General features: G+C 44.5%; 1 protein-coding gene across 1 annotated transcript in view; it reads right to left on the bottom strand.

Annotated features, from left to right (window-relative positions):
- ARHGAP15 (Rho GTPase activating protein 15) overlaps positions 1 to 23,435 on the bottom strand; it is a 409,331-nt gene that overhangs the window by 167,664 nt on the left and 218,232 nt on the right. The window contains exon 9 of the mRNA XM_064154561.1: positions 12,043 to 12,141. Within this exon, the coding sequence (XP_064010631.1) occupies positions 12,043 to 12,141 (99 nt within the window). The remainder of the gene's footprint in view (positions 1 to 12,042; positions 12,142 to 23,435) is intronic.

The following is a 23,435-nucleotide window of genomic DNA, read 5'->3' as shown; positions in this document are numbered from 1 at the left end:
AATCACAGAAGGAAATAACCTACATCCATTCTGAGGTAGAATAAAGATGAGAAAGCAGTTTCTGACAGCAAGATCTGTTTCCTGAGAATGAAATGCATCATCTTTGACACCAAAGGAAAAAAAAAGAAGGTGCATGAGGAGAGAACTAGATCAGGCTGGCTGGGGCTGCTCAGGATCCCAGTAATAGGTTTCTGTTGTGTTATGAAACAAACCAGCCACATTTTGCTCTCGTTTGCATATATGTCATTCCTCCCAAACCAGGGAGCATTGTTTGTCTGTGTGAAGACAAAAAGAAGTTGGTTTGCTCTGTAATTGCATCCATGATCCGTGAGGATCCTGATTACAGCAAAACAATCTGCTAAGCGAGCCTACAACTGCAGATCTTCAAAAGCCTTCATTCCTTGGGGGGAGGTTTTCACGCAGTCGCCAATTTAGGGACAGTTCAGTTACTAGACTGCTAAAACATTGACTTAGGACATTCAGGGGAGTAAAAGCAGCTAAAAAAATTTCACTTCAAGAAGTGTAAGCCTTAACCTAAACCCTCCTGTTTAAGCTGGCCTCTCACTTTGCCCTCTGCCTTACTCCTGAAGCCTTGTGTTGGTTCAGATTCTCTCACTCAGGTGTCAATCCCATAAGAGTGCCATATTAGATGGTTCAAGCACTGATGTAGCACAACCTGTTACAGCAAAGAATTCAAGTACTGAAATTCAAGGACTTCACCATGAGAGTGGTGAGAGCCTGGAATGGGTTGCCCAGGAGGTGGTTGAAGCCTCATCCTTGGAGGTGTTTCAGGCCAGGCTGGCTGAGGCTGTGGGCAGCCTGCTCTAGGGTAGGGTGTCCCTGCCCATGGCAGGGGGATTGGAACTGGCTGCTCCTTGTGGTCCCTTCCAACCCTGACTGATTCTATGATTCTCTTTATCAAGCCTGTTGGAAAAGATTGCACGGCAAATTCTGAAGATGGACTGCCCTCTTTTCCTCTGACATCTTCACTAACAGATACATTATACAATGCTAGGATGAAAAAAACACAAACACAAAAACCTAAGGCAAAAGGCCAAACTCATCTCTGGTGTAATTCCAGTAAAAGCAATAAAATTACACAAGGCATGAGTTTGGCCCAGGCATTGTAAATGTTACTCTGGTGCACACTGAGTGTCTGCTTGTTGTTACTGGCAAGGCTTAAAATACAAATCCCCCTCTTTTTTGGGTAATTTTATCTTTTTTTTTTTCCCTCATAGAACTGGATCCATTTCTCTGGAACAGATTAATCAATGAAGCAGGTATCAGGTAACTATGACAAAGACAGCAACTGGTTCAACTGCCTGCAATTTTCCTGGCTTTTTCTTCCTCTTGCAGTCTCTGCTTTCATTAATTTCCTTTTTCTCAATATATATATATTTTATTCCCTTTTTGTGCATTGTCCTTGCAAGGCTTTTTTAAACATTTTTTCTTTTTTTTTTTTTGTCCTTCTTATTTATTATCATTATTTAAAAAACAAAATTCTTTCCCTGCTGTCATCTCCTTTTCTCTACTTTGTCTTCTAGGCCCTTCTGTGATGTTTCCTGTTGACACTTCTTGATTTTGCCTTTTTTTTTTCTTTTTTGGGTTTGGTTTTTTTTTCCCCTAACTCAGAATGTGGCTTTCTAGCAGACACAGAGGCCCCAGAGTGAATACCCTTCAGAGCCAACTCTGCCTTGGACCTTGCACAAGGCTATTTACTGGCTCTTCCTCTAAGAAAGGTGGCTAGAGCAGGGTTGCCTGAGCCTGAAGACAGAGATGGCTGAGGAAAGAGTGCCAATATGTTTGCACTAAATTCAGCCACTCTTCATTTCTACTCAAAAGAAGAACTTAAAGAAAAAAAGAGAGGGGGGGAATTACAAGAAGAAAAAGCAACTCAAAACATTTTAAATCACCAACTTGTTGCAAGGGCTTTTCTCAGAACTTTGCTGTTTGATGTTGCATTCATCTGTACGTTTAAGTTTATGCTTGTTGGCCACTTGAAAGCAAACACAGTTCAATGCTCTCTCAAACAGCCCTCTAGAGTGACTTGGTAAAAGGTTTTGTCTGCTGGAGGTCTTCCAGTTTTGTGTGTGTGTAGTTCCCCCCTCGCACCCCCCCTTAAGTTTGTTTGGTTTCCTTTCTTTAAAAAAACCCAAATACTAATAATTCAGTGCAAATAAAAGCTGGGAGCAGAAGCCTCCTTGGAACAAGGCAGAATCATAAAAGACTTCAGGAATCTCATCACAAGCTAAGCAGTACAAATTGCACATTCTTCATGGAAGTATTAGCTTTTAGTGCGTGCCTGGGTCCAAGCATAATAGATTACCCCAAAGTGGGAAAGAATGAGCAGCACAAAATTAGCAGAACTGGGAGCTCAGATCGTTTGGTGGAGCAATATGATCTCTGTACTTTCAGGGCACTGAATTCTAAAGCCACTGGAAACTGTATGTGTAATTATATCAGAGTGAGCAAGGAAGCATGTGTGGAAGGGCAAAAAACCCAAAAAGTTGGGAAAATACCTTTCCAGAGGAAAATAAGTGCTGAATATCAGTGACTGAGCTTGTAGGAAACAAACTGCTACTCATGAACAATTCCTTGGCTCTGAGGGTATAGAACTATGCAAAAAGATGTGACAGAGAGAAAAAAGCAATCAAAACATTTCAGTGGTTGTGCAGAGGCCAAGTGCTGTTGGAGAATGATCCTGCAGGCAGGCAGAAATGCAAAGCAGCACAGGGTAGGTCAGGCTCCTGAGCTCTCCCTTCTCAAGGAAACCTGGCCAGGGCAAATCCTTTCTGACACCAGCTGATGGGTTTGGTCTAATTGTGCTGGGAAGAAGCCCAGGAACATTGTAGTGGAAGCTCAAACATGGTGGTGAGCATACTCTGGCAAAACTAACTTCTAGTTTCTGCCTTCTCCAGGTCCTCAGGAAGGGGAATGGATTGGTTTCTGAGACACAAATACATTAAAAAACATCCCAAAACCAAAAAAGCTTAAGCTAAATACACCCTGGAGGAGCAAGTTGCTGAAGGCAGATCTAATAATGTGGAGCATTACAATACATATAGGGGTATAAGCTGCTAGAGGTTATATATAGTGGTTATTAATACATACCTTGGCTGCACAAGCCTTGCCTCCTGCATCCTTGCTATGCTCCAATAATTTACTAACTACAGCAAGACAGTGATCCCAGTATGGGAGTCATCAGCTTTAAGAGGTGCTTGGGATTTCTCTTTCCATCCTTCTGCAGTGTTTTCTCCCATTAGAAAATGAGATACCATTAAATTGTTTGAAAAAACTCACTTCTTTTGTTTTTTTTCTTCTTCCTTCCCCTGCCTGCAGAAATACATTCACAATACTTTATATTTTTTAAACCTCATTTCCTCTTTTGCTGAACTCCTTCAGATAAGTGAACTCTCCTCTATGTAAACTTTCTACCAGAATACTGACTACCTTTTAAGCGTGATATGATTTAGAAGGTAATGAAATATCACTTTCTTCTTCTTTCTTTCTTTTCTTTTTAATAAATAGGCCTTAAAATGCTTTTAGCTGCACTTTAGCTTTTAGATTAAGAGATAAAACTGATGAAAGGGACATAACCTCCTGTCACAGGGCAGCATGGCACTGGGGAGGTGAGGTAGTTTAAAATACCATTTTTATCTTCATTTCTCTTCATGGAGATGACTGTATTTCTTTACTACATCCCATAAGGTAGTTTATCTTTGCCCATAAAGACATTTTCTTCCTTAAACACTGCACATTCTGTGGTATGAGACTTTGTGCCTGTGCCTGTCTGCAGCGATATCACAGTATCACAGTATCATCAGGGTTGGAAAAGACCTCACAGATCATCAAGTCCAACCCTTTACCACAGAGCTCAAGGCCAGACCATGGCACCAAGTGCCACGTCCAATCTTGCCTTGAACAGCTCCAGGGACGGCGACTCCATCACCTCCCCGGGCAGCCCATTCCAGTGCCCAATGACTCTCTCAGGGAAGAACTTTCTCCTCACCTCCAGCCTAAATCTCCCCTGGCACAGCCTGAGGCTGTGTCCTCTTGTTCTGGCGCTGGCCACCTGAGAGAAGAGAGCAACCTCCTCCTGGCCACAACCTCCCCTCGGGTAGTTGTAGACAGCAATGAGGTCTCCCCTGAGCCTCCTCTTCTCCAGGCTAACCAATCCCAGCTCCCTCAGCCTCTCCTCGTAGGGCTGTGCTCAAGGCCTCTCACCAGCCTCGTCGCCCTTCTCTGGACACGCTCAAGCATCTCAATGTCCCTCCTAAACTGGGGGGCCCAGAACTGAACACAATATGCAGAGTCAAAACACAGCTAAGGACATTAGGGCCAAAACGAGTCTTGATTATAGGTGCTTTGGGGGTGTCAAACTTTGGCAACCTTCATGCTCAAAACTTCTCCCACAATCATGCCTTCTTAATTGCACACTCATCTCTTAATGCCTGGTGGCTACTCCTGAAGTCTCATTGCAGATCAGCCACCCCCCTCAGCCTAAAAGCCTTCTGCTCAGAGACTTTTGTCACTGTACTTACTTAACATGATTTGTTCGCTGGGGCCGAGAGCAGCGAAACCCAGTAAATAATAAGTTGGACAAGCAGAGAAGATAACAAAAGGAAATAGTTAAGGTACTATAATAATTTTAGCCTCTTTTTTTTTTTCCCCAGGTCACTATAATCTGCCCAAAGATAACTAATTGTTCAAAGTAAACATTCCACTCCGACCACTAAAGGAATCCATTACACAAACATATAATTCACAGTCATTTTTAGTGGGTTGTAAACAGTTTGGAATGAGCATAAAATGGGACAAAAATCAAAGTGAGCATTTAGAAATGAAAAAGTGTTTGCTACAAAAGGTCAGTCCCTTTCCTTGGCAAACTATGTAGAAAAGCCTGGGAAAATGTTGAACACACAAGCAGTAAGGGAATTTTAAAGCCAACAACCTCCCTGTTTCTTTAAACAGACATCGGAACCTATAACTGGATCCTGTCAAACAAACGACAGCAAAAAAACATAACAGCTGCTAAGAAGTAAAGTTGAAAGATAAAGTTTTCTAAGCTAAGAAGTGGACTAAAGGTCTTTCTTAAATCTTTAAGCAAGGTTATGGATCCCAGGGTGGCTTTTAGGCAGGGAATCAAATATGTAATTTTGTGTATCATTCCTGTCAGAGCATCCTGTGCTCCAAGAAAAGCAGCAGAAAACAATGTCTGCAATGTGCTCTTCAGAAGGCAAAGGGTACCTGTGTCGCCAGCTTTGCTGCCTGCAGTGGCATTGCTCAAGTCGTTGAGGCTGATTTTGGGAAGGCTAACTGGGATTTGGGAACAGAGGCAGAGAATGAAGGACTTTTCAAAAGGGAGATGGAAGTTAAATTGCATTTCCCTGGAGAGTGAGTGCAGTATTGCTTTACGAAACCTAAACCACAGCGGATGCCCTCGATAGGTTTAGGATCCTGACTGCTGTGGGGTGTCCATTTACTCTGTCATTAGACACACAGACAAATGATCATCCCTGGCAAAGAGTTTAGCATCAGACTGTTTCACTTGGAGAAGCATTTTCTTTCAGCACAATGCAGGCTGATAGGGTTTGTGTTTTTTTCATGTGTTCTGCTCATGCTTTCCACATATTTGAACTAAAAAATAAAAAGGCAAAACATGTTAAAAAAACCCCAACAACCCAAACAAACCAAAAAACCCAGCCAGGGCTTTTAAAGGGTCGTGGATAACAAAATAAATAAGCAAGTCAAGAAATGGCTGGAAATAATATCTGGCTTAGAAACACCAAAATCTTGCAACGGGCCTCACCCTTGGCAGGAGTGCGCCTGCATGCGAGTTAATAGTACACTGGGAGGATTGTCCCAGGCTTTCCACTCAGCTCTGGGCTGGGGCTATCTATCAGACACGTTCTGGAGGGAACAAAGAAGGTGGAATACAGCTTGAAAAAGGCAGGTCAACAAACAGAAGAGCCGGAGGTGCTTCCAAAGTGGGTGCTGTGGACAGTGCGAAAGACTATGCAGAAAATGAAGTGGTTCATGAACAACTTTCCCTGCAAGCCCCTGAGAGAGTAGAAAACTAAGAAAGCTTTGAGTAGCCACTGGATTTCTGATCATTGTGTGGTTCAGAATGATCCTCACCGGGTAATATCACGTACATGGGAGGTGTTTTTCTCTCCAGTCTATGGGAATAGACACCAAGAATGCAATGCTTTTTGCCTACAGCCTGCTGACTTTGGTGGCACAGGTCTGAAGAACTAAGCAGCAAGACAAGAAGTTCATAAAAAATCGTGAAGGAATAATTGCTACAGGAAGAAGGAAGGGGAAAAACTGAGCTTTCTTAACAATAAAAACTACATGTGACAACTGCCTTGCAAGTTTACAGGACCAGGCAGGTTTTCATTGATTCTCTCTACTAAACTCCACTCCCAGCTCTTGGAGATGGCTGTAAAAAGACCTTCTGATTCTCAGCCCTATTTCAATAGCTACAAATAACAAAAGGAGCTGGGAAAAAAAGTAGTGGAATTGACTCTTGAACAAGTGAATCCTTGTCAGATAGAGAAATCTCTATTATGATGTGAGAATTTGTGGGCCAAAGCTCATAAAGCACCTCTGTCCCGAAATGGTGAATAAGCAAACAATAGCCCAGGGGAGAAATGACCAAAAGCTGTTCAAAGTTGAAGCAAAATAATTGCAGGATAATTCCTTTGATTTCAATGCAGATATTCATTTTAAAAACCAGTGTAGCTAAACAGGAAACTCTGCCAACAGCTAATGACACCCTCTACATTTTTAATCGGTGGGAGCATATTACTACAGTTGGCTATTGTACGTAGCCTCATCTACACGGGCAAATGTACTAATTAATATGGTTGGTTCAGATGGCTGCTAGACTTTCTCTGCACAGCAATAATGCTGCGAAGAAAATAAAATCAAGAAAGCAAAGCTGAAATCCATAGGTAGAGCATAATGAAACCCAGGAGCTGGTAACTAGGAAGACAACCGTTTGGCAAAGCAGGAACGCTTTGTAAGTGACATTTGAGGTTGGTCTCCTAAGGTTTTGATTATGTTTCCTCCCCCTCCCCGCACACACACGCATACACTAATAATCCTTTCTCTTAACAAAGCACAGAAGTAACATTTCTGGTACAGTTACAGTATGTAGCTGATCTATTTTCCAACTAGGAGGGGGAAAAAGCAGCTTTTCTGCAGCAGCCAATGTGCCAGCTGTATGGAGTATCTAGGCCATCTTCCTCAGCCTAGGAAAGCAAACATACCGTTTTCATTAAATGTGCCTTTCCCATAATTGGTACATAAGTATTTCCCATGACTCTGCAGTTGAGTATCTTGGCTGGAGGCATATCTGGCCATTAAGAGGAGGGCTTCAGATCTGTTGAGTCTCAGTCATGCCGGGAGACTTGGCACCTCCACATACTGCTTCCTAATACCAACCCCGGTATAAAATGTCATCAGAAGCTTGCATAAACATTGGACTTAGCCTCACATAAATTACTGCTGTCCTGAGATAGTTTATGCCAGAACTTAGCAAAAACAACACTCTGAGTAAATAGAATGTGAGTAAATGCAAGCATCTTAATCCAAGAAAATGCTAATAGACCAGGAAAAAAAAATGTACATCAAATCTAAACTCCTAAACACGGCGATAAAATTGTTATCTCGCGCCACATGATGAGCTTTTCTTCTTCACATCTCAGACTATCTCAAAGGGGAAGATTCTTTAAGTCACAGCAAGTCTGAAGGGAACTCAGGAATCTTAATGCAGCGCTCCCAAGGATGAACTCCTTGGAAGAAACAGTGACATTTTCATTTTCTTCCGCCAGCGTTTCTCTGATAATCACACGGACAATAAACACCTAATTAGGTTTCTTGGATTTTCCCATTACAGCTCAGCAGTGCAGAGACCTCTGGCCTGCCTTCTGCTGGAGAACTGGTCAGACACCACAAAGCATGGCTGAAATGTCTCCTGCATCTTTGGGAGAACCTGTGCTCCAAGCGTAACCTAACAGTCAATTAGGCATGTTCTGCACGGCGTGGCATTTCTATAATCTAATCTCTGCCCCCTCCTTCTCCTGGTCCGAATTTCCCCTCACAACTCCTCCTCTATTAATAGTCACTTCACACTTTTCTCCCCTTCCTTTGTCTCCTTCTTTATCCAGCCTCTAGCCTTCCTCCAAAACCCAATGCTACTATCTCCCCCTACTGAACGACCTGCGGTTTGTTGGTCCCTCTCTGACTTCCTGCCAATCATTTTGGGAGTAATAATATCCCAGTGCTCTCTTTGCTGTATAATTACAGAGTGAATTTCCCAGAGTTTGAAACTCCAGGGTAGTTTTATTGCACCTTTTGCTATAAAACCAGGTAAGAGGGATGAAATTAAACCAGGCTGTTCCTTTGTGGTTAACAGACTAAGCATCTTTGTTATTTTTCATTGGTTCTCTCCTCCTCAGCCTCCAGTATAAGGCAGCGACAATGGGTTCACCCAGCCTTATTCTGAAAATAAATTTTCTATCTTTTGCAAGATATATGTTTCCCCAGATCCCTGGAACAAGTTGTAAACTTGTAACAGATGGTGATGAAGCCTCACATTTTTATACAATACATTTTAAGATTCTGCATCTACCGCATGTACCTTCCAAAGCAAATGACCTTCAGGGAGGAAGAAGATGCACTCTGCAGAGAGGCAGGCAGGCAACGGTGGTAGAGGCATCTTTTGTACACCACAAAGCTCCTTCTTAATCTAAACTTTTAATAAGGATGGATACTTGTCCAGATATTCTTAACAAAATTCTGGCTTTTTAACAACGGCTCTAAGAATCAGACACCTGCACTGCCTGCAGTTCTGCAGCCCCCAACACAAGCAGGGCATGGAACTGTTGGAGCCAGTGCAGAGGAGGCCACCAAGATGCTGAGAGGGCTGCAGCAGCTCTGCTGTGAGGACAGGCTGAGAGAGTTGGGGCTGTGCAGCCTGGAAAAGAGAAGGCTTTGAGGAGACCTTGGAGTTGCCTTCCAATGTCTGATGGGGGCTACAGGAGGGCTGGGGAGGGACTATTGACAAGGTCTTGTAATGCCAGGATGAGAAGGAATGGGTTTGAACTGGCAGAAGGGAGATTCAAACCAGATGTTAGGAAAAGGTTCTTTGCAGTGACAAAGACTGGCACAAGATGCCCAGAGACGTTGTGCAGTCTCCCTCTCAGGAGGCACTCAAAACCCACCTGGATGTGTTCCTGTGGGATCTGCTCTAGATCCTGCTCTGCAGGGGGATTGGACTGGATGAGCTTTGGAAGTCTCTTCCAGCCCCTGACATGCTGTGATCTTTGTGCTGAAGTACCAACAAAGGAGTCAAACCAGAAATGAGTAATTGAAAATAAATGCAGGATTTCTTCCTGCTGCTATCAGGTGATAGAAGGAGTGGGAAATGGCCTGGAATTGTGCCAGGGCAGGTTCAGGTTGCACATGAGAAACAATGCTGCAGGAGAAACAGGCTGCCCAGGGAGCTGGAGAAGTCAAGATCCATGAAGGTGGTGTTCAAGCGATGCATGGCTGTGGCTCTTTGGGGCATGACTTAAAGGCCATGGTGGGGTTGGGCTGAGGCTGAGCTTGGTGACCACGAAGAGCTCTTCCAGCAGCACAGCACAGCACAGCACTACTCACCTGTGAGCTGCCAGTTCCATGGAGCACTCCAGCTCAGGAGTGAGCAGAAGGAAGCAGCTAAACAGAGAGAAGCTCACTTAAGCAAGGTGACCCAGCCAGCACCCGTGGGTGATGTGACAGTGACCATCAGCTCTGCAGCCATCAGTTATGGTCCCTAACCAACCGGGGGGCCACCAGGCCCCCCGGCCTTTAGATCACCTCCACCATTCACCCAGTGCACACCACAGGGACTCACCAGTGATGATGGGAGGAGGATCCCTCTGCCCAATTGGGCACAGCTTAGAGCTGCTGCTCTCCCTGGGGCTGTTTATAAAGGGGAGTGGGCAGGGAGGGCAAAGTGGTCACACCTGGGGTGGGAGGAGACAACAGATCAGGTGCTCTGGGTTTGGGGGATAAAAGGGGCAAATGAGGTGGGAAAGAGCCAATGGCATCCTGGCTTGTGTTAGGAAGAGTGTTGCTAGCAGGACAAGGGAGGTTATTCTGCCTCTGTGCTCAGCACTGCTCAGGCCACACTTTGAGTGCTGCATCCAGTTCTGGGCTCTTCAATTCAAGAGAGATGTTGAGATACTGAAAGGCATCTGGAGAAGGGCAGAGTTCATTGCTGTCTACAACTGCCTGAAGGAAGCTGGAGCCAGGTGAGCTTGGTCTCTTCTGCCAGGCACCCAGCAACAGAAGGAGAGGACACAGTCTCAAGTTGTGCCAGGTGAGATATAAGATGGATTTTAGAGGGAAGTTCTTGCCAGAGAGAGTGACTGGCATTGGAAAGGGCTGCCCAGGGAGGTGGTGGAGTCACTGTCTCTGGAGGTGTTCAAGCAAAGCCTGGATGAGGCACTTAGTGCTATGGTCTGGTTGACTGGCTAGGGCTGGGTGCTAGGTTGGACTGGATGAGCTTGGAGGTCTCTTCCAACCTGCTTGATTCTATGAAAAGGGGAGGTGGTGCTGCAAGCAAGGAGATGGAGAGGAAAAGGGTGGAGATGAAAAGAGGAAGGTGAGGGGAAAGGAAGTAGATAGAAAGGAGGAAGATGGGGGGAAAAGGGGGAGAGAGGAAGGGAGGGAGATAGGGGAGAAGTGGGATAACAACAGTTAATAACAATGAAAACTGGACTTAAAGAAACCCAGAACAGCAAAGGTGATCCTGCTCTGGCAGTGGGGTTGGACAGGATGGTCTTTTGAGATCTCTTCCAGCCCTTAACATTCTGTGGTTCTGGGGCTGAGTCACCAACCCTGGATGTGTTCAAAGGTTGTTTGGATGTGGTGCGTGGGGATATGGTTTAGGTTGACTCCTGTAGAGCAGAGTTATCAGTTGGACTTGGTGATCCCAAGGGTCTTGTTCAATCTGAATGTTTCTGTGATTCTGTGCATCCAGTTCTGGTGGCCCCAGCATAAGAAGGGCACTGAGCTGCTGCAGTGAGTCCAGAGGAAGGCACAAAGATGATCAGAGGGCTGGAGACCCTCTCCTATGGGGACAGGCTGTGGGAGCTGGGGCTGTTCAGAAAAAGAAAGCACGAGGGAGACCTTGCAGAGGCATTTCAGTACCTGAAGTGGGCCTGCAAGAAAGCTGGGAAGGGTCTTCTTACAAGGGGGTTAATGGCTTAAACTGGCAGAGGGGAGATTTAGACTAGATGTTAGGAGGCAGTTCTTTGCAGTGAGAGTGGTGAGTCACTAGCACAGGCTGCCCAGGGAGCTTCTGGAGGACAGAGATCACATTCTGTGCTTCTGTCCTCCACAACCTCCCTGGAGGTGTTCAAGGCCAGGTTGGATGAGACCTTGAGCAACCTGTTCTAGTGGGAGGTGTCCCTGCCTATGGCAGGGGGTTGGAAGTGGCTGATCCTTGAGGTCCCTTCCAAGGGATTCAATGACTCTATGATTAATTTTTTATTTTATTTTTTAATCTTGATTTTTTTTTTTCCTCTTTGCTGCATTGCATCAGGTCCAAAGAAAATGCTACTCAGATCTCATTCCTGGACCAAAGGAAACCTACACCATTCCAGGATTCTATATGGCCACTCTAGAACAGTTATTTCAGTTTAATCCCATCTGGGACTTTGAGAAAGTATTGGCTTTGCACTCGCCAGAGACTTCAGAGTGGAAGTTACTGTCAGGTCATTGATGTTTAGCATTTGCTTGCTCAGGGAAAAGACTGAAGCAGCAACTTGTCAAACAAAGTATAAGGAATAATCATCCTGAAGAGGTTCTATTAGTGTCTTATCATATAAAGGAAGTGAAGATACAGACTGTGACACAACTCAGTTCATAACTATGTTACAAATTGGACTTCCTGTCTACCCTGGCAATGCAAGCAGAGTCAGAGGGCTAAAGTTTTGATTGCTAACAGAAAAGAACAAACCCATAATTAAATATTGAAGTACTCACCTCTTCTTTCAACGGCTTTTATGCACAGTTGCACAAAGTGGGGGACTGTAGATTTCTCGTGCTCACAAACCAAGTGCAAGTGGGAGCCAAAAATTTGATCTACGTTTGGGGAAGAATAAAAGAGGAAAATTAAGGTGCATCATTCATCCTGGCATTTTTCTCTCTTCTGAGCTCATGCATTAATTAAAACCACAGCTATTGAAGATGGACAAAGTTGGAAACAAATCTTTTTTTGAATTCTAGTGGTCATCAGCTTCTGCCACCACAGAACCAAATCTCTCAATATCTGGATAATTCCTCCTGGGTTCAAATCTTGATGTTTATTTATACCTTGGCCTTTTCAAGGTTTGGAAGTCTCTGGAGTTTGCTTAAACCTACCATTAAAAAACAAAATGAAGGCCAATCTAGAGCTACAGCTCCATATTGTGCTGAATCCAAAATCCTACAGGATACCAACTGCTGGTGCAGCCTTGAAACTGATGCTCTTGGGTAGCCTGTCTCTTCCATGCACATGGAGTTCTACTTGTGCTGGAGGGGTGCAAGGGTCTTCATTAGTTTGCATCATTAGGACTTAGCACAATTTCATCTCACCTTGACAAGAAGGGTGGAGCTTTTTTTAATCATCAAATTATCTGTGTAAAAAATAGAAGGTACTAGAAGGTCTTTAGGGAGAGTTGAATCTTACACCAAGTTTAACTTTGTTGTGCTGCTTCTTCGATGAGTTACCACTGCACTGCCTCATGCTGCCTTTTGTTTTCCGTGATTTTAAAGTTTTGATTAACTTTGGATATTGATCTTAGAACATATTTCTATAACTCTTCAGATTACTAATTAGACTCCTCCACCTCATTTCCACTCTATATGCTTGAGAAATTATGAAAAGAGCAATCAGTAATGGGGATGTTGTGAGCTAGAATCAAAATGAATCAAACGGATGAGAGAAACTACTCAATAGGAGCCAGTTAAATGCTCAAACAATAGGAATGTGCTGTCATAATTTATCTGAAGAGACAGTCTCCATATAGCATTTCAACAGGGCACTGCCTTTTGGAAATGGCCTTAGAGGCTCTGGAAACTTTTTGCATAGATAGCTGAAGGCTTCTAGCATAAGCCTGGGCTGTGCAGAGCAAACCCAACCAGAGAAGGGTGACGAAGCTGGTGAGAGGCCACCCTGAGTGCTGTGTCCAATTCTGGGCCACTCAAATCAAGAGAGATGTTGAGGTGCTGGAAGGTGTCCAGAGAAAGGTGACAAGGCTGGTGAGAGGCCGGGAGCACAGCCCTGTGAGGAGAGGCTGAGGGAGCTGGGGGTGTGCAGCCTGGAGAAGAGAAGGCTCAGGGGTGACCTCATTGCTGTTTACAACTGCCTGCAGGAAGGCTGTAGCCAGATGGGGTTGGGCTCTGCTGCCAGGCAACCAGCAACAGAACAAGGGGACACAGTCTCAAGTTATGCCAGAGGAGATAAAGGCTGGATGTTAGGAAAAAGTTGTTGTCAGAGAGAGTGATTGGCATTGGAATGGGCTGCCCAGGGAGGTGGTGGAGTTGCTGTCTCTGGAGGTGTTGAAGCAAAGCCTGGATGTGGCACTCAGTGCCATGGTCTGGTTGACTGGCTAGGGCTGGGTGCTAGGTTGGACTGGATGATCTTGGAGGTCTCTGCCAACCTGCTTGATTCTATGACTCTCTGAAAAGGCAGAAGAGATGTTCCAGCCCTCTGGTCATCCTCATGGCTCCTCTGCGGACCACAACTCCACTGCACCCCAGAGCAAGGAACAATTAGGGAGATAAGGTGGGGGTGTATGAGATGGTTCGGACTTCTTCATATGCATCAGGGAAGTTTACTTCATCACTTCCCAATGCCTGTGATCAGCATTCTGGTGGAGTACATCAAAGCCTGAATTTAAGTTAGTCAGAGTTTGGGCTGCAGAAGGGATGGAGGACTTGGGTTCACAGAGCTGCACCGAGGAAGGTTGCGTGCATGTGTGGCGTTAAGCATTAGCGAGCAGTCTGTTACATGTTTTGGGGTTATGTTTCTGACAAAGCACAGTCTGGTTACATTTTCTTCATAAAACATTTATAGCTGCCTTCCGTGGTAATTATATATACAGAGATTTATGATGAAAATGTACTAGCACTTCCTCTTTTGACATCTTAATTGTTTGTTAAAATTTCACCAAAGACCTGTCAAATTCTTTGCATAATATGGAATGGTCTCCACTGTAAATCATGTTAAAAAAGAAGTAAAGTATCTTTTTTTAGTGGACAAAGACACGTGCAATCAGTTTCAGAAGTGGAACAGGCAAAGAACTGCACTGTGTTTAGATGGCAACGCATGAACAACTGAACCGGAATTAGTTTGTGGGTGCTCGGCAGTTCTCTTCTCTATTATCAAAGAATCATAGAGTCAACCAGGTTGGAAGAAACCTCCAAGCTCACACAGCCCTGGCCAATCAACCAGACCATGGCACTAAGTGACCCATTCAGGCTTGGCTTTGCCACCTCCAGGGACAGCGACTCCACCACCTCCCTGGGCAGCCCATTCCAATGCCAATCTTTTTATATCCAACTTCTAGGGTTATTTTGCAGCTACTCTTTTAACCCCCAGTGTAAATGTTAAATTTGGACAAGGCTGGAAACTGCTATGGCACTCTCAACCCATCCACTGCTTCTTTTCTGGGTGCATATTCTGTACCTTCAGCAAAACATCTAGCCTCATCTTTCAGTGTCACAGTCTGTACTCTGCAGTTAAGCCTTAAAACATCTCTGTAGGAAACAGGTGCTGAGGATTTTTGTCTTGAATGGAAGGGGCAGCAAACCAGCACTAAGTGTTGCTGGACATCAGGGGAGACTCTGGTAAAACAACTGCTTTGGATGGGCTTTTCTTTAGCCCTCTTCTAGAAATTCATGAGTTTTTTTAAGGTCACAATCCCATGAGTCATCAAAATACTCTGAATTCCGGATGCTCCTGAACCTCAAACTCTCTCCAGTCAATTGATTTCTGCCCCCCCCTCACCTTGGGTCTGTTTCTGTACATAAACATGGGAATGGCAGCAGTTACACTGCCATATTTATCCTCTGAGAGGTCACAAGGATAGTGGAGGGAAATTCAGTTAAGACCTGTCTGTGCAGTGTTTTGAAGGCAGGGTAATAGAAAAATGCCATATTACTAACTTTTGTAAGCTAGATTTATCATAGAATCAGTCATGGTTGGAAGGGACCACAAGGATCATCCAGCTCCAACCCACCCTGCCATGGGTAGGGATACCCTACCCTAGATCAAGCTGTCCAGAGCCTCAGCCAGCCTGGCCTTAACACCTCCAGCTATGGGGCCTCAACCACCTCCCTGGGCAACCCATTCCAGGCTCTCACCACTCTCATTTATGTGTGACTAAGATTAAAACATTGCTTTCGTATTCTTTCAGAGGTGTGCATAGATATTCCTACATGAGTTTAAGGGGAAACTATTCAGGATATTTGTTTCCAAACAATAAAAACTGCTCCCAGAGGGATAAAAGAATAATAAAAAAACCCCTACCACCCAAACCCCTTGATTTGATTTATTTGGGATAAAGCCCTTCAAAACTTCAGTTTTTATGGCTTGGGAGTAAAAAAAATGAAAAAGAAAGGGAAAAAAGAAGTACACAACACCCCTAACCTCCTGTTATGACAGTTTATGTTTCCTATCCAGCTTATTTAACTCAAATGCCTGGGAAATAGACACAATTACCACCTTATGGAATGCTACTTAACTTTAAATGCTCCCCTCTGAATAGAAATCCACTTTATCTTCTCAGAGTTATTCCAGTTTCTCAGGAATTATTTCCTCCATAGGCTCCTGAAGTGCTCTTGTTTCATCATTTAAAAATTCAAACTAACAATTGCTCAGAAATATCTTTCATTAGAACAAAGGCAATTCCCATCCAGCGGATTCTGTTCACAAGAGCTCGTACAAAAGGAGCTGCATACTATGCCCATATACAGCTTTAATCATTCACTCTTTCAGCTGTTATCAATTTAAAACCAATGAAACTCCCACACTGAGTCCATTTGAGCAGTCAATTTTAATATCTTGGGGCATCTGTAGTTATTCTGAATTGGCTGCAAAAGCAGAACTAACAAGTTAAGCTCTAACCATAAGTCTACATCAGGCTGGTAAACCATACATCAAACGCAGACAGTTAGTCAATACTGCAGTATGAAAAACCAACAAGCATTTTTAAGAAGAGCAATATATTCATAATCTGTTTGCTGGAATGGTTTACATTACACCTCCCTGATATCTGCACATTAAACTTTCTATTTGAGTTGGTGGGCTGCATGACAGCTTTGCACAGGGAGATAAAATGAGACACCAGAAGAGGAGGGAAATGGACATTTGCAAGTTGTGTAATATAAAATGATGATTACAGCTGCAGTGAATTGCTTGTTCTGGTGAGCTTCAAGATTTCCCTCACCCTGACAGAGCTACTTGAGTTGATTTTATTTATTTTTTTTCTTCCTGAGTGGCTCTAGCAGGCTGCAGGAAAGCCACTAATTCTCAGCTGCAGAAATCTAGTCTATGGGAGACAATACTTCTGGAAAAGAAACAACTAAAACAAAGTCACTGCAGCCACATCCTCACTGAGAATGCCATTGTTTAACTGGGGTTGGTGCACTCGGATGAGATGTGGCTGCGCTTGGAAGGAACTCGGACTCCAGTGTCTTTTGTTTTAAAGGCCCGGGGAAAGGCAGGGCTGATAGCCTCACTTCACAGGCAGAAGCTCAAATTCTGCCATGAGAGAAGCTGTACTGCTGTAATATCCACGTCTTTAGAAATCTGAATAATAGCGGTTTAAGAGGGACAGGATTCTGCTCCAGAGAGTCCAGCAGAGGGCTATGAGGATGATGAGGGGACTGGAGCACTGCCTGGTGAGGAGAGGCTGAGGGACCTGGGGCTGCTTAGTCTGGAGAAGAGAAGGCTGAGAGGGGATTTAATCAATGATTATCAATATCTGAGGACTGGGGATCAGGACTTGTTCTCTGGGATAGGACAAGGATCAATGGATGGAAGCTGCAGCACAGAAGGTTCCAGCTCAACACAAGGGGAACTTCTTGCCTGGAAGGGTCCCAGAGCACTGGCACAGGCTGCCCAGAGAGGTTGTGGAGTCTCCTTCTCTGGAGCCTTTCAAGGCCTGTCTGGATGGGTTCCTCTGTGACCTGAGCTAGATTGTGTGGTCTTGCTCTGGCAAGGGAGTTGGACTGGATGATCTCTTTGGGTCCCTTCCAACTCCTAACACCATGTGAGCCTGTCATCTAGGCAACTCAGTGCCTTCCAGGAGCAGGATTAACTCTGCTGCATCTGGGCTTGAGCTGCTTCGTTAGCAGAGATTTGCACCAACATCTAAGTTACTTGTTTACTTTTATCTGTTTGAATGTTGGGAGGGGAAAAGGAGAAGGAGACCAAAAAGGCAAAATAAAAGAGGAATGTACAGAGAGAGGTAGAGAGAGAACAAGAGGCACTGCAGCAGTGAATTCTTTGGAGAGGGGCAGGATGTTCTTGGAGAGGGGAATATTCTAAAAGGTGACTACTTCTAGCTGCTCACCCTGTGGAGTCAGACACATTATTTCAGACATTAAAATGATGCTGATCCCAGACTGGGCTCCAAGTAGTGCCACGACATTTTCCCAGTAAGTGGGCCAGGTCCTCAGCTGACTGAAGTCAGAGAGGTTGTCAGTGGAGCTCCTCTGATTTATGCTAGCTGGGAAACTTGCCAGCCCTTTTAACTTGGAGATTTACTATGTATCATTGCTCCGTGGTGGTCATCAATTTACCAATTAATTAAATAAATAACATTACATTTGTGAACAGTTCCTATTAAGTGGCAGATGAGCTACCAGATTTGGTTCAGATCCCCAGAAAAAAAGCAGGGAGTGTTGCAGACTCTGGCCTGGTTTAAAAAGTCTGTGGTACTCCTCAAAATAGGCTCCCAAAAATTATCTGAGTTCCTTTCTGACCCTTGTGTCAAAGGATAAAACCACTTTGACCAGTGTTTGACCACCCACAAGGGAAGTGGGAAGTGCACTTCCAAATGTCCACGTAGAGGTTGGAGCAAGACAGAAAGGAATACCCTTGTGGCTCACTGTCTCTGCAAAGCAAAGAAAACATCTCCTAGCTTTCCCTGATTTATTCCAGACACCAAATCAGAATCAGAGAACCACTGAGACTGGAAAAGACCTCTGAGATCATCAAGTCCAGCCTATAATCTAACACCACCACATCAGCTAAACCCTGCCACCAGGTGCCATATCCAATCTTCTCTTAAAGACCTGCCTGGGCAGTCCACTCCAGTGCCCAGTCACCCTTTCCACGAAGAAGTGCTTCCTAATATCCAACCTAAACCTCCCCTGGCACAGCTTCACATAGAAGATGGTTCTTTCCAGTGAGACACTGGCACAGGTTGCCCAGGGAGGTTGTGGCTGCTCCCTCCCTGGAAGTGTTCAAGGCCAGCTTGGATGTGGCCTTGAGCAACCTGTTCTAGTGGGACAGGCCTATGGCAGGGGGGTTGGAACTGGATGATCCTTGAAGTCCCTTCCAACCTAAACCATTCTGTGATTCTATGCCCTCCAATCCTCTGGATTCCTGAATGGTTAATACCAAGCACCTTTCAGGGATTCCAGTTGAAGACACCAAGCAAATCCCGCAAATCCCGAGTCCTGCCATGGGGTTTGCAGTGGTATGGAGGTGCTGATATGGAGCTGCTCTCGTAGACAGAGGTCAGTGCTCTGACCACAGGATGTCAGGGGTTGGAAGGGACCCAAAGAGATCACTTGCTAAATTCCTTCATAACCCCAAAGAATTACAGAAGACACCAAAGGTAGGCCTTAATCTGCTCTTTTGGACATCTGATGACCACTGCAGTTATCAGAACAAACAACTCCAAGGTCCACTGAGACATACGAGACAATAAAGATGTGTTCCCACGTCTGGAACCAAAATGGTCTGCACTGCTATCTGCACAACCACCACCATATGCTGAGCCCTGTTCTATAGGCTATCAAGCCAAATCACAGCTAGTTCCTTTCACTAGCAATTGAGTGGCTTTTATTTTCATCTTGAAACTGCTGTAACCGTTCCAATTTTTATGCGGGTTTGGGTTTTGCCTTCACTTACGGAATAAATTCAGCAAAGCTCCTCTGGTGTCTGGCTTTGGGGGGGAGGAAAGAAAAAAAAAGAAGACAAATCCACCCCCCAAAAAAAACCCTAAGTTCATTTCTTGCCAGCTGTATCTCCCACAGAGTCGTTTATGCTAAGTTCTTACTCATGCCCTTTTTTTTTCACGGAAAGTTTATTTTGTGCTAATCTATTACCAACACAACCATCGTGGCTTGAAAAAAATCAGAGTTTCTCAGAAGCTTTCTCTCTTTTTTTTTTTCTTTGGTGGACAGAAAAGGCTCAGAAATCAGGAAGTCAGCAGGCCAACATTGAGTTGAAGGTTGGCAATTCATTTTGGGGAATATTAAATCATGACAAAGCTCAAACGTAAAGATCAAGGTTCAATTATAGACTATAAAGCCGTTTGAAGAAGGGAAGATTTATACATTATTTTTCTAGCATATTAGTGCAGATTCTGTAAATTCTGAGAATATTTCAGACACAAGGAACTGAGGACCCCTGCCCTAGGATATAAATTTGGACCGAGTTATTCTCACAATAACACTGTTAACAGAGCAGACGTGGAACATGCCTCTTATTTAGTGCTCCCGGGTTTGTGTGTGTGTAAACATCTCTGAACGCTCTCTTGCATATCAGATCAAGAATGGTTCAAAATGATGCTGGACCAAAGATATTTTCATAGAATCACACAATGGTTTAGATTGGAAGGGACTCAAAACTCAGCCAGTTCCAACCCCCTGCCATAGGCAAGGACATCTCCCACTAGAACAAGTCGCTCAAAGCCTAGAATGGTTTAGCTTGGAAATTACCTCAACATTCATCCAGTTCCAACCCCCGGCCATAGGCAGGGACAACTCCCACTAGAACAGATCACTCAAGGCCTCATCCAACCTGGCGCTGAACACCTCCAGGGAGGGAGCAGCCACAACCTCCACGGGCAACTTGTTCCAGTATCTCACCACCCTCACTGTAAGCATGAGTGAGATGGAACTGATGATCTTCATTAGAGCTCTGGCTGGAGCATGAAATGATCCCATCATCAGCTCGTGTCAATGAATGGAGCCAGTGTGCTGTTCCCATTTTGGCTTCTTTTAGGCAAAGGACTAGAAAGCAAATGGGACAGTGATGACAAAAAATAACTTCTTGTCATCTAGAGTGTTGGCTCCTCTTCATTTTCAGATCAACATGCAACTAACTTTTACACACTGGTCTACTACAGTTGCCTGTTTCATTACTCTCCTCCTCGCTTTTCTCCTTTGTTAACTGCTTTCTTTAGCAGGCGGCTAAGTGCAAAGTTTTGCAAAGGGTTAAATGACAATCACATAGTTTCTAGATCTTCTGATAGCAGTGTTGGCAGAACAAAGTACCCCAGGAGAACAAACTGCTATTTAATTTTCAAGCCTGTATTCCCAAATTTGGTTAATGTGGAGCAATGTGTCGAGTCCTCTGGCCAAGTGTGTACACATCAGCCACGAAGGGAGCGCAGAACTGTGTTTAAGTGAACTTCCCACCTTAGAACGTATTTACTCCTGACTATAATTTACGTGTTAAATTTATTGGAGTTTTGGTTCCAGCGTGACACACAATGTAAAAAATCAATATAGATTTGAGAGCTTTATAGTGCCCCTGGCAAATATGAATAGCCCTTGATGAAAAGTGAAGGTTTTCACAGCACCTACAGCGCCACTGCATTGGAGTAATTAACACCGCACGCCTCACAGATATTTATATCAATTCTTCACCGGCACACAGAAGAGCTCTTTGTCAGAAATTTGGTATTGAGGTGTCCTGCAAGGCTTTAGACACACTTTTATTATGAGCCTCTATTTTAAAGGATTTACAATTCTGACAGAAGTATTTCCCTATGGGATGAAAGTTAGCATGCGTGTTCTCAGAGCTGGAGGAGTTTTTTCCTTGTAAAAAATGGGTTAGCTATTTTTTTTCCTTTCCCTTTCCTTTCCTTTCCTTTCCTTTCCCCTTTCCTTTCCCCTTTCCTTTCCCCTTTCCTTTCCCCTTTCCTTTCCCCTTTCCTTTCCCCTTCCCTTTCCCCCTTCCCTTTCCCCTTCCCTTCCCTTCCCTTCCCTTCCCTTCCCTTCCCTTCCCTTCCCTTCCCTTCCCTTCCCTTCCCTTCCCTTCCCTTCCCTTCCCTTCCCTTCCCTTCCCTTCCCTTCCCTTCCCTTCCCTTCCCTTCCCTTCCCTTCCCTTCCCTTCCCTTCCCTTCCCTTCCCTTCCCTTCCCTTCCCTTCCCTTCCCTTCCCTTCCCTTCCCTTCCCTTCCCTTCCCTTCCCTTCCCTTCCCTTCCCTTCCCTTCCCTTCCCCTTCCCCTTCCCCTTCCCCTTCCCCTTCCCCTTCCCCTGCCCCTTCCCCTTCCCCTTCCCCTTCCCCTCCCAGGCTTTCCTTCCCCTTCCCTTCCCCTCCCCTTTCCCTTCCCTTCCTTCCTTTTTCTTTCTTTTCCTTCCCTTTCCCTTTCCCTTTCCCTTTCCCTTTCCCTTTCCCTTTCCCTTTCCCTTTCCCTTTCCCTTTCCCTTTCCCTTTCCCTTTCCCTTTCCCTTTCCCTTTCCCCTTCCCTTCCCTTTTTTTTTCCTTCCCCTTAAGAGCAAATAAATAGTTTTGAGAGGTTTCTGCAGCCATTTAAGTCACCTTTAAAAAGAATAAGAAGTAAATAGATGCATTTTATACTACAATATTTGGCAAGCTCTTGGTTGCTAAGCTGGGCGGTGGCGTTCAGTGATTTAAAAATATTCTAATGCGAGACTGAAAAATTAACATTTAAAAGTGGCCTCTCTATAAGCACTGCAACTGCATTTTCATAACATTTTAAGAGATTAAGGGATAAACTCTGGTGGAGACAATGGAGGAACCTTATCAAATGAGCGTTTCCCATAGACTTGCCGTAGATTGGAATTAAGCTGTGCTAACGAATCCTGCCTCATTTGCATGGCCAAAACCTAATCCTAATGAAACTTCATGGTAGATAACTAACGTGTTTGCTTCCTGGTAACATCAGGTTGGCAATAAAGCTGTGCTGAGCACTGGTTGTCAGCTAGTGTCACAAATCATTCCTCTTCCTTAGCTATGGAAAAGCATCCCAGGTAGAACCAAGCTATGTTTGTGAATCAAGAGCTTAATTCAACTGTAGCCAAGATCAAATACGTCTGGCTTTCCTAGAGAGATATATTAGAGGATGGATTTGAGTTATGCTAATGAATTTGGATTTGTTAGCAGGGATCACATCTGATCCCTATGTAACACCGCAGGAGATTCATCAGCCACACTTTATTTAACTGAAAAACCCCAACCCTTAAATCCAGAAATTAAGAGACTATGAATCGCTCCTCTGTTGCTGTAATAATTGAAACAAACTAACTCGATACATTCAAATCCCACCCTCAGCCCAGAGAGTGCTTCAAAGAGGCAAAATCCTCCAATGATTGGAATCAGGTCCTAGGAAAGTGGAAGGACAGATCCCCAAGGTTTGGTGTGTGAGCATGCACACCTCACACACACACTTCTGCAGCAGTCAGAAGCAGAAGCCCATCCCTTTGCACTGTGATGATTTCATACAATGAAGGCTTCCTTAGCACAAGCAACACTGCACTGAACACTTCTGCAAGGTTCTAAAACCTAAGAACTTAATTCATAAAATCTTCTCCTCCTCTCCAGACATGGCCCCAGCTGGTGTTTAACTCTAGTAGCTGCTTTAGTTGTTGCTGGCTGGGGTCAATCTCTTGGCGCAGGACAGACAAGTTTAATACACACTAGCAACACCCCTCACCATTTTTGACACACCACTGGAAAACTCACGCTGCAGAGATTGACAGGGGCTGCTGGCAAAGTGCCTCTTTCCAGTCATTCTGCATGTGCACTTGTGGGTTTCACACATAATAATTTGGGAGAGCGTAAATTTTTCGAGCACTATTGCAGACAGCATTTGAAAACATGGCTTTGCTTGGGTACTGCTGGTCAGAAGGCTGCTGCCTGCAGTCAGCTACCAGCTTCTCAGCAAAACACAGAAACCAACAAACCTGGCCTAGCAGAGAAGCAAGTCCTCAAGGCTATGTGAAAGGGAAGGCTGGCTGCTTTAAGAAGAAATGGAAGTAGGAAAAAATAATATCACAGATTCAAAGCAGTTCTGACTCCCTGGCATGCATTTTTCAGCTGTCAAACATGTATTTGGTTGGGGAGTTAGGAAAGTAATAAAGGAAGACAGCAGGAAATACTCTAGCTTATCCTAGAACACCAATTA

This window comes from Pogoniulus pusillus, chromosome 2 (assembly GCF_015220805.1).
Source record: "Pogoniulus pusillus isolate bPogPus1 chromosome 2, bPogPus1.pri, whole genome shotgun sequence".
Taxonomy (NCBI): Eukaryota; Metazoa; Chordata; class Aves; order Piciformes; family Lybiidae; genus Pogoniulus; species Pogoniulus pusillus.
This window is presented reverse-complemented; position numbering and strand designations above follow the sequence as displayed.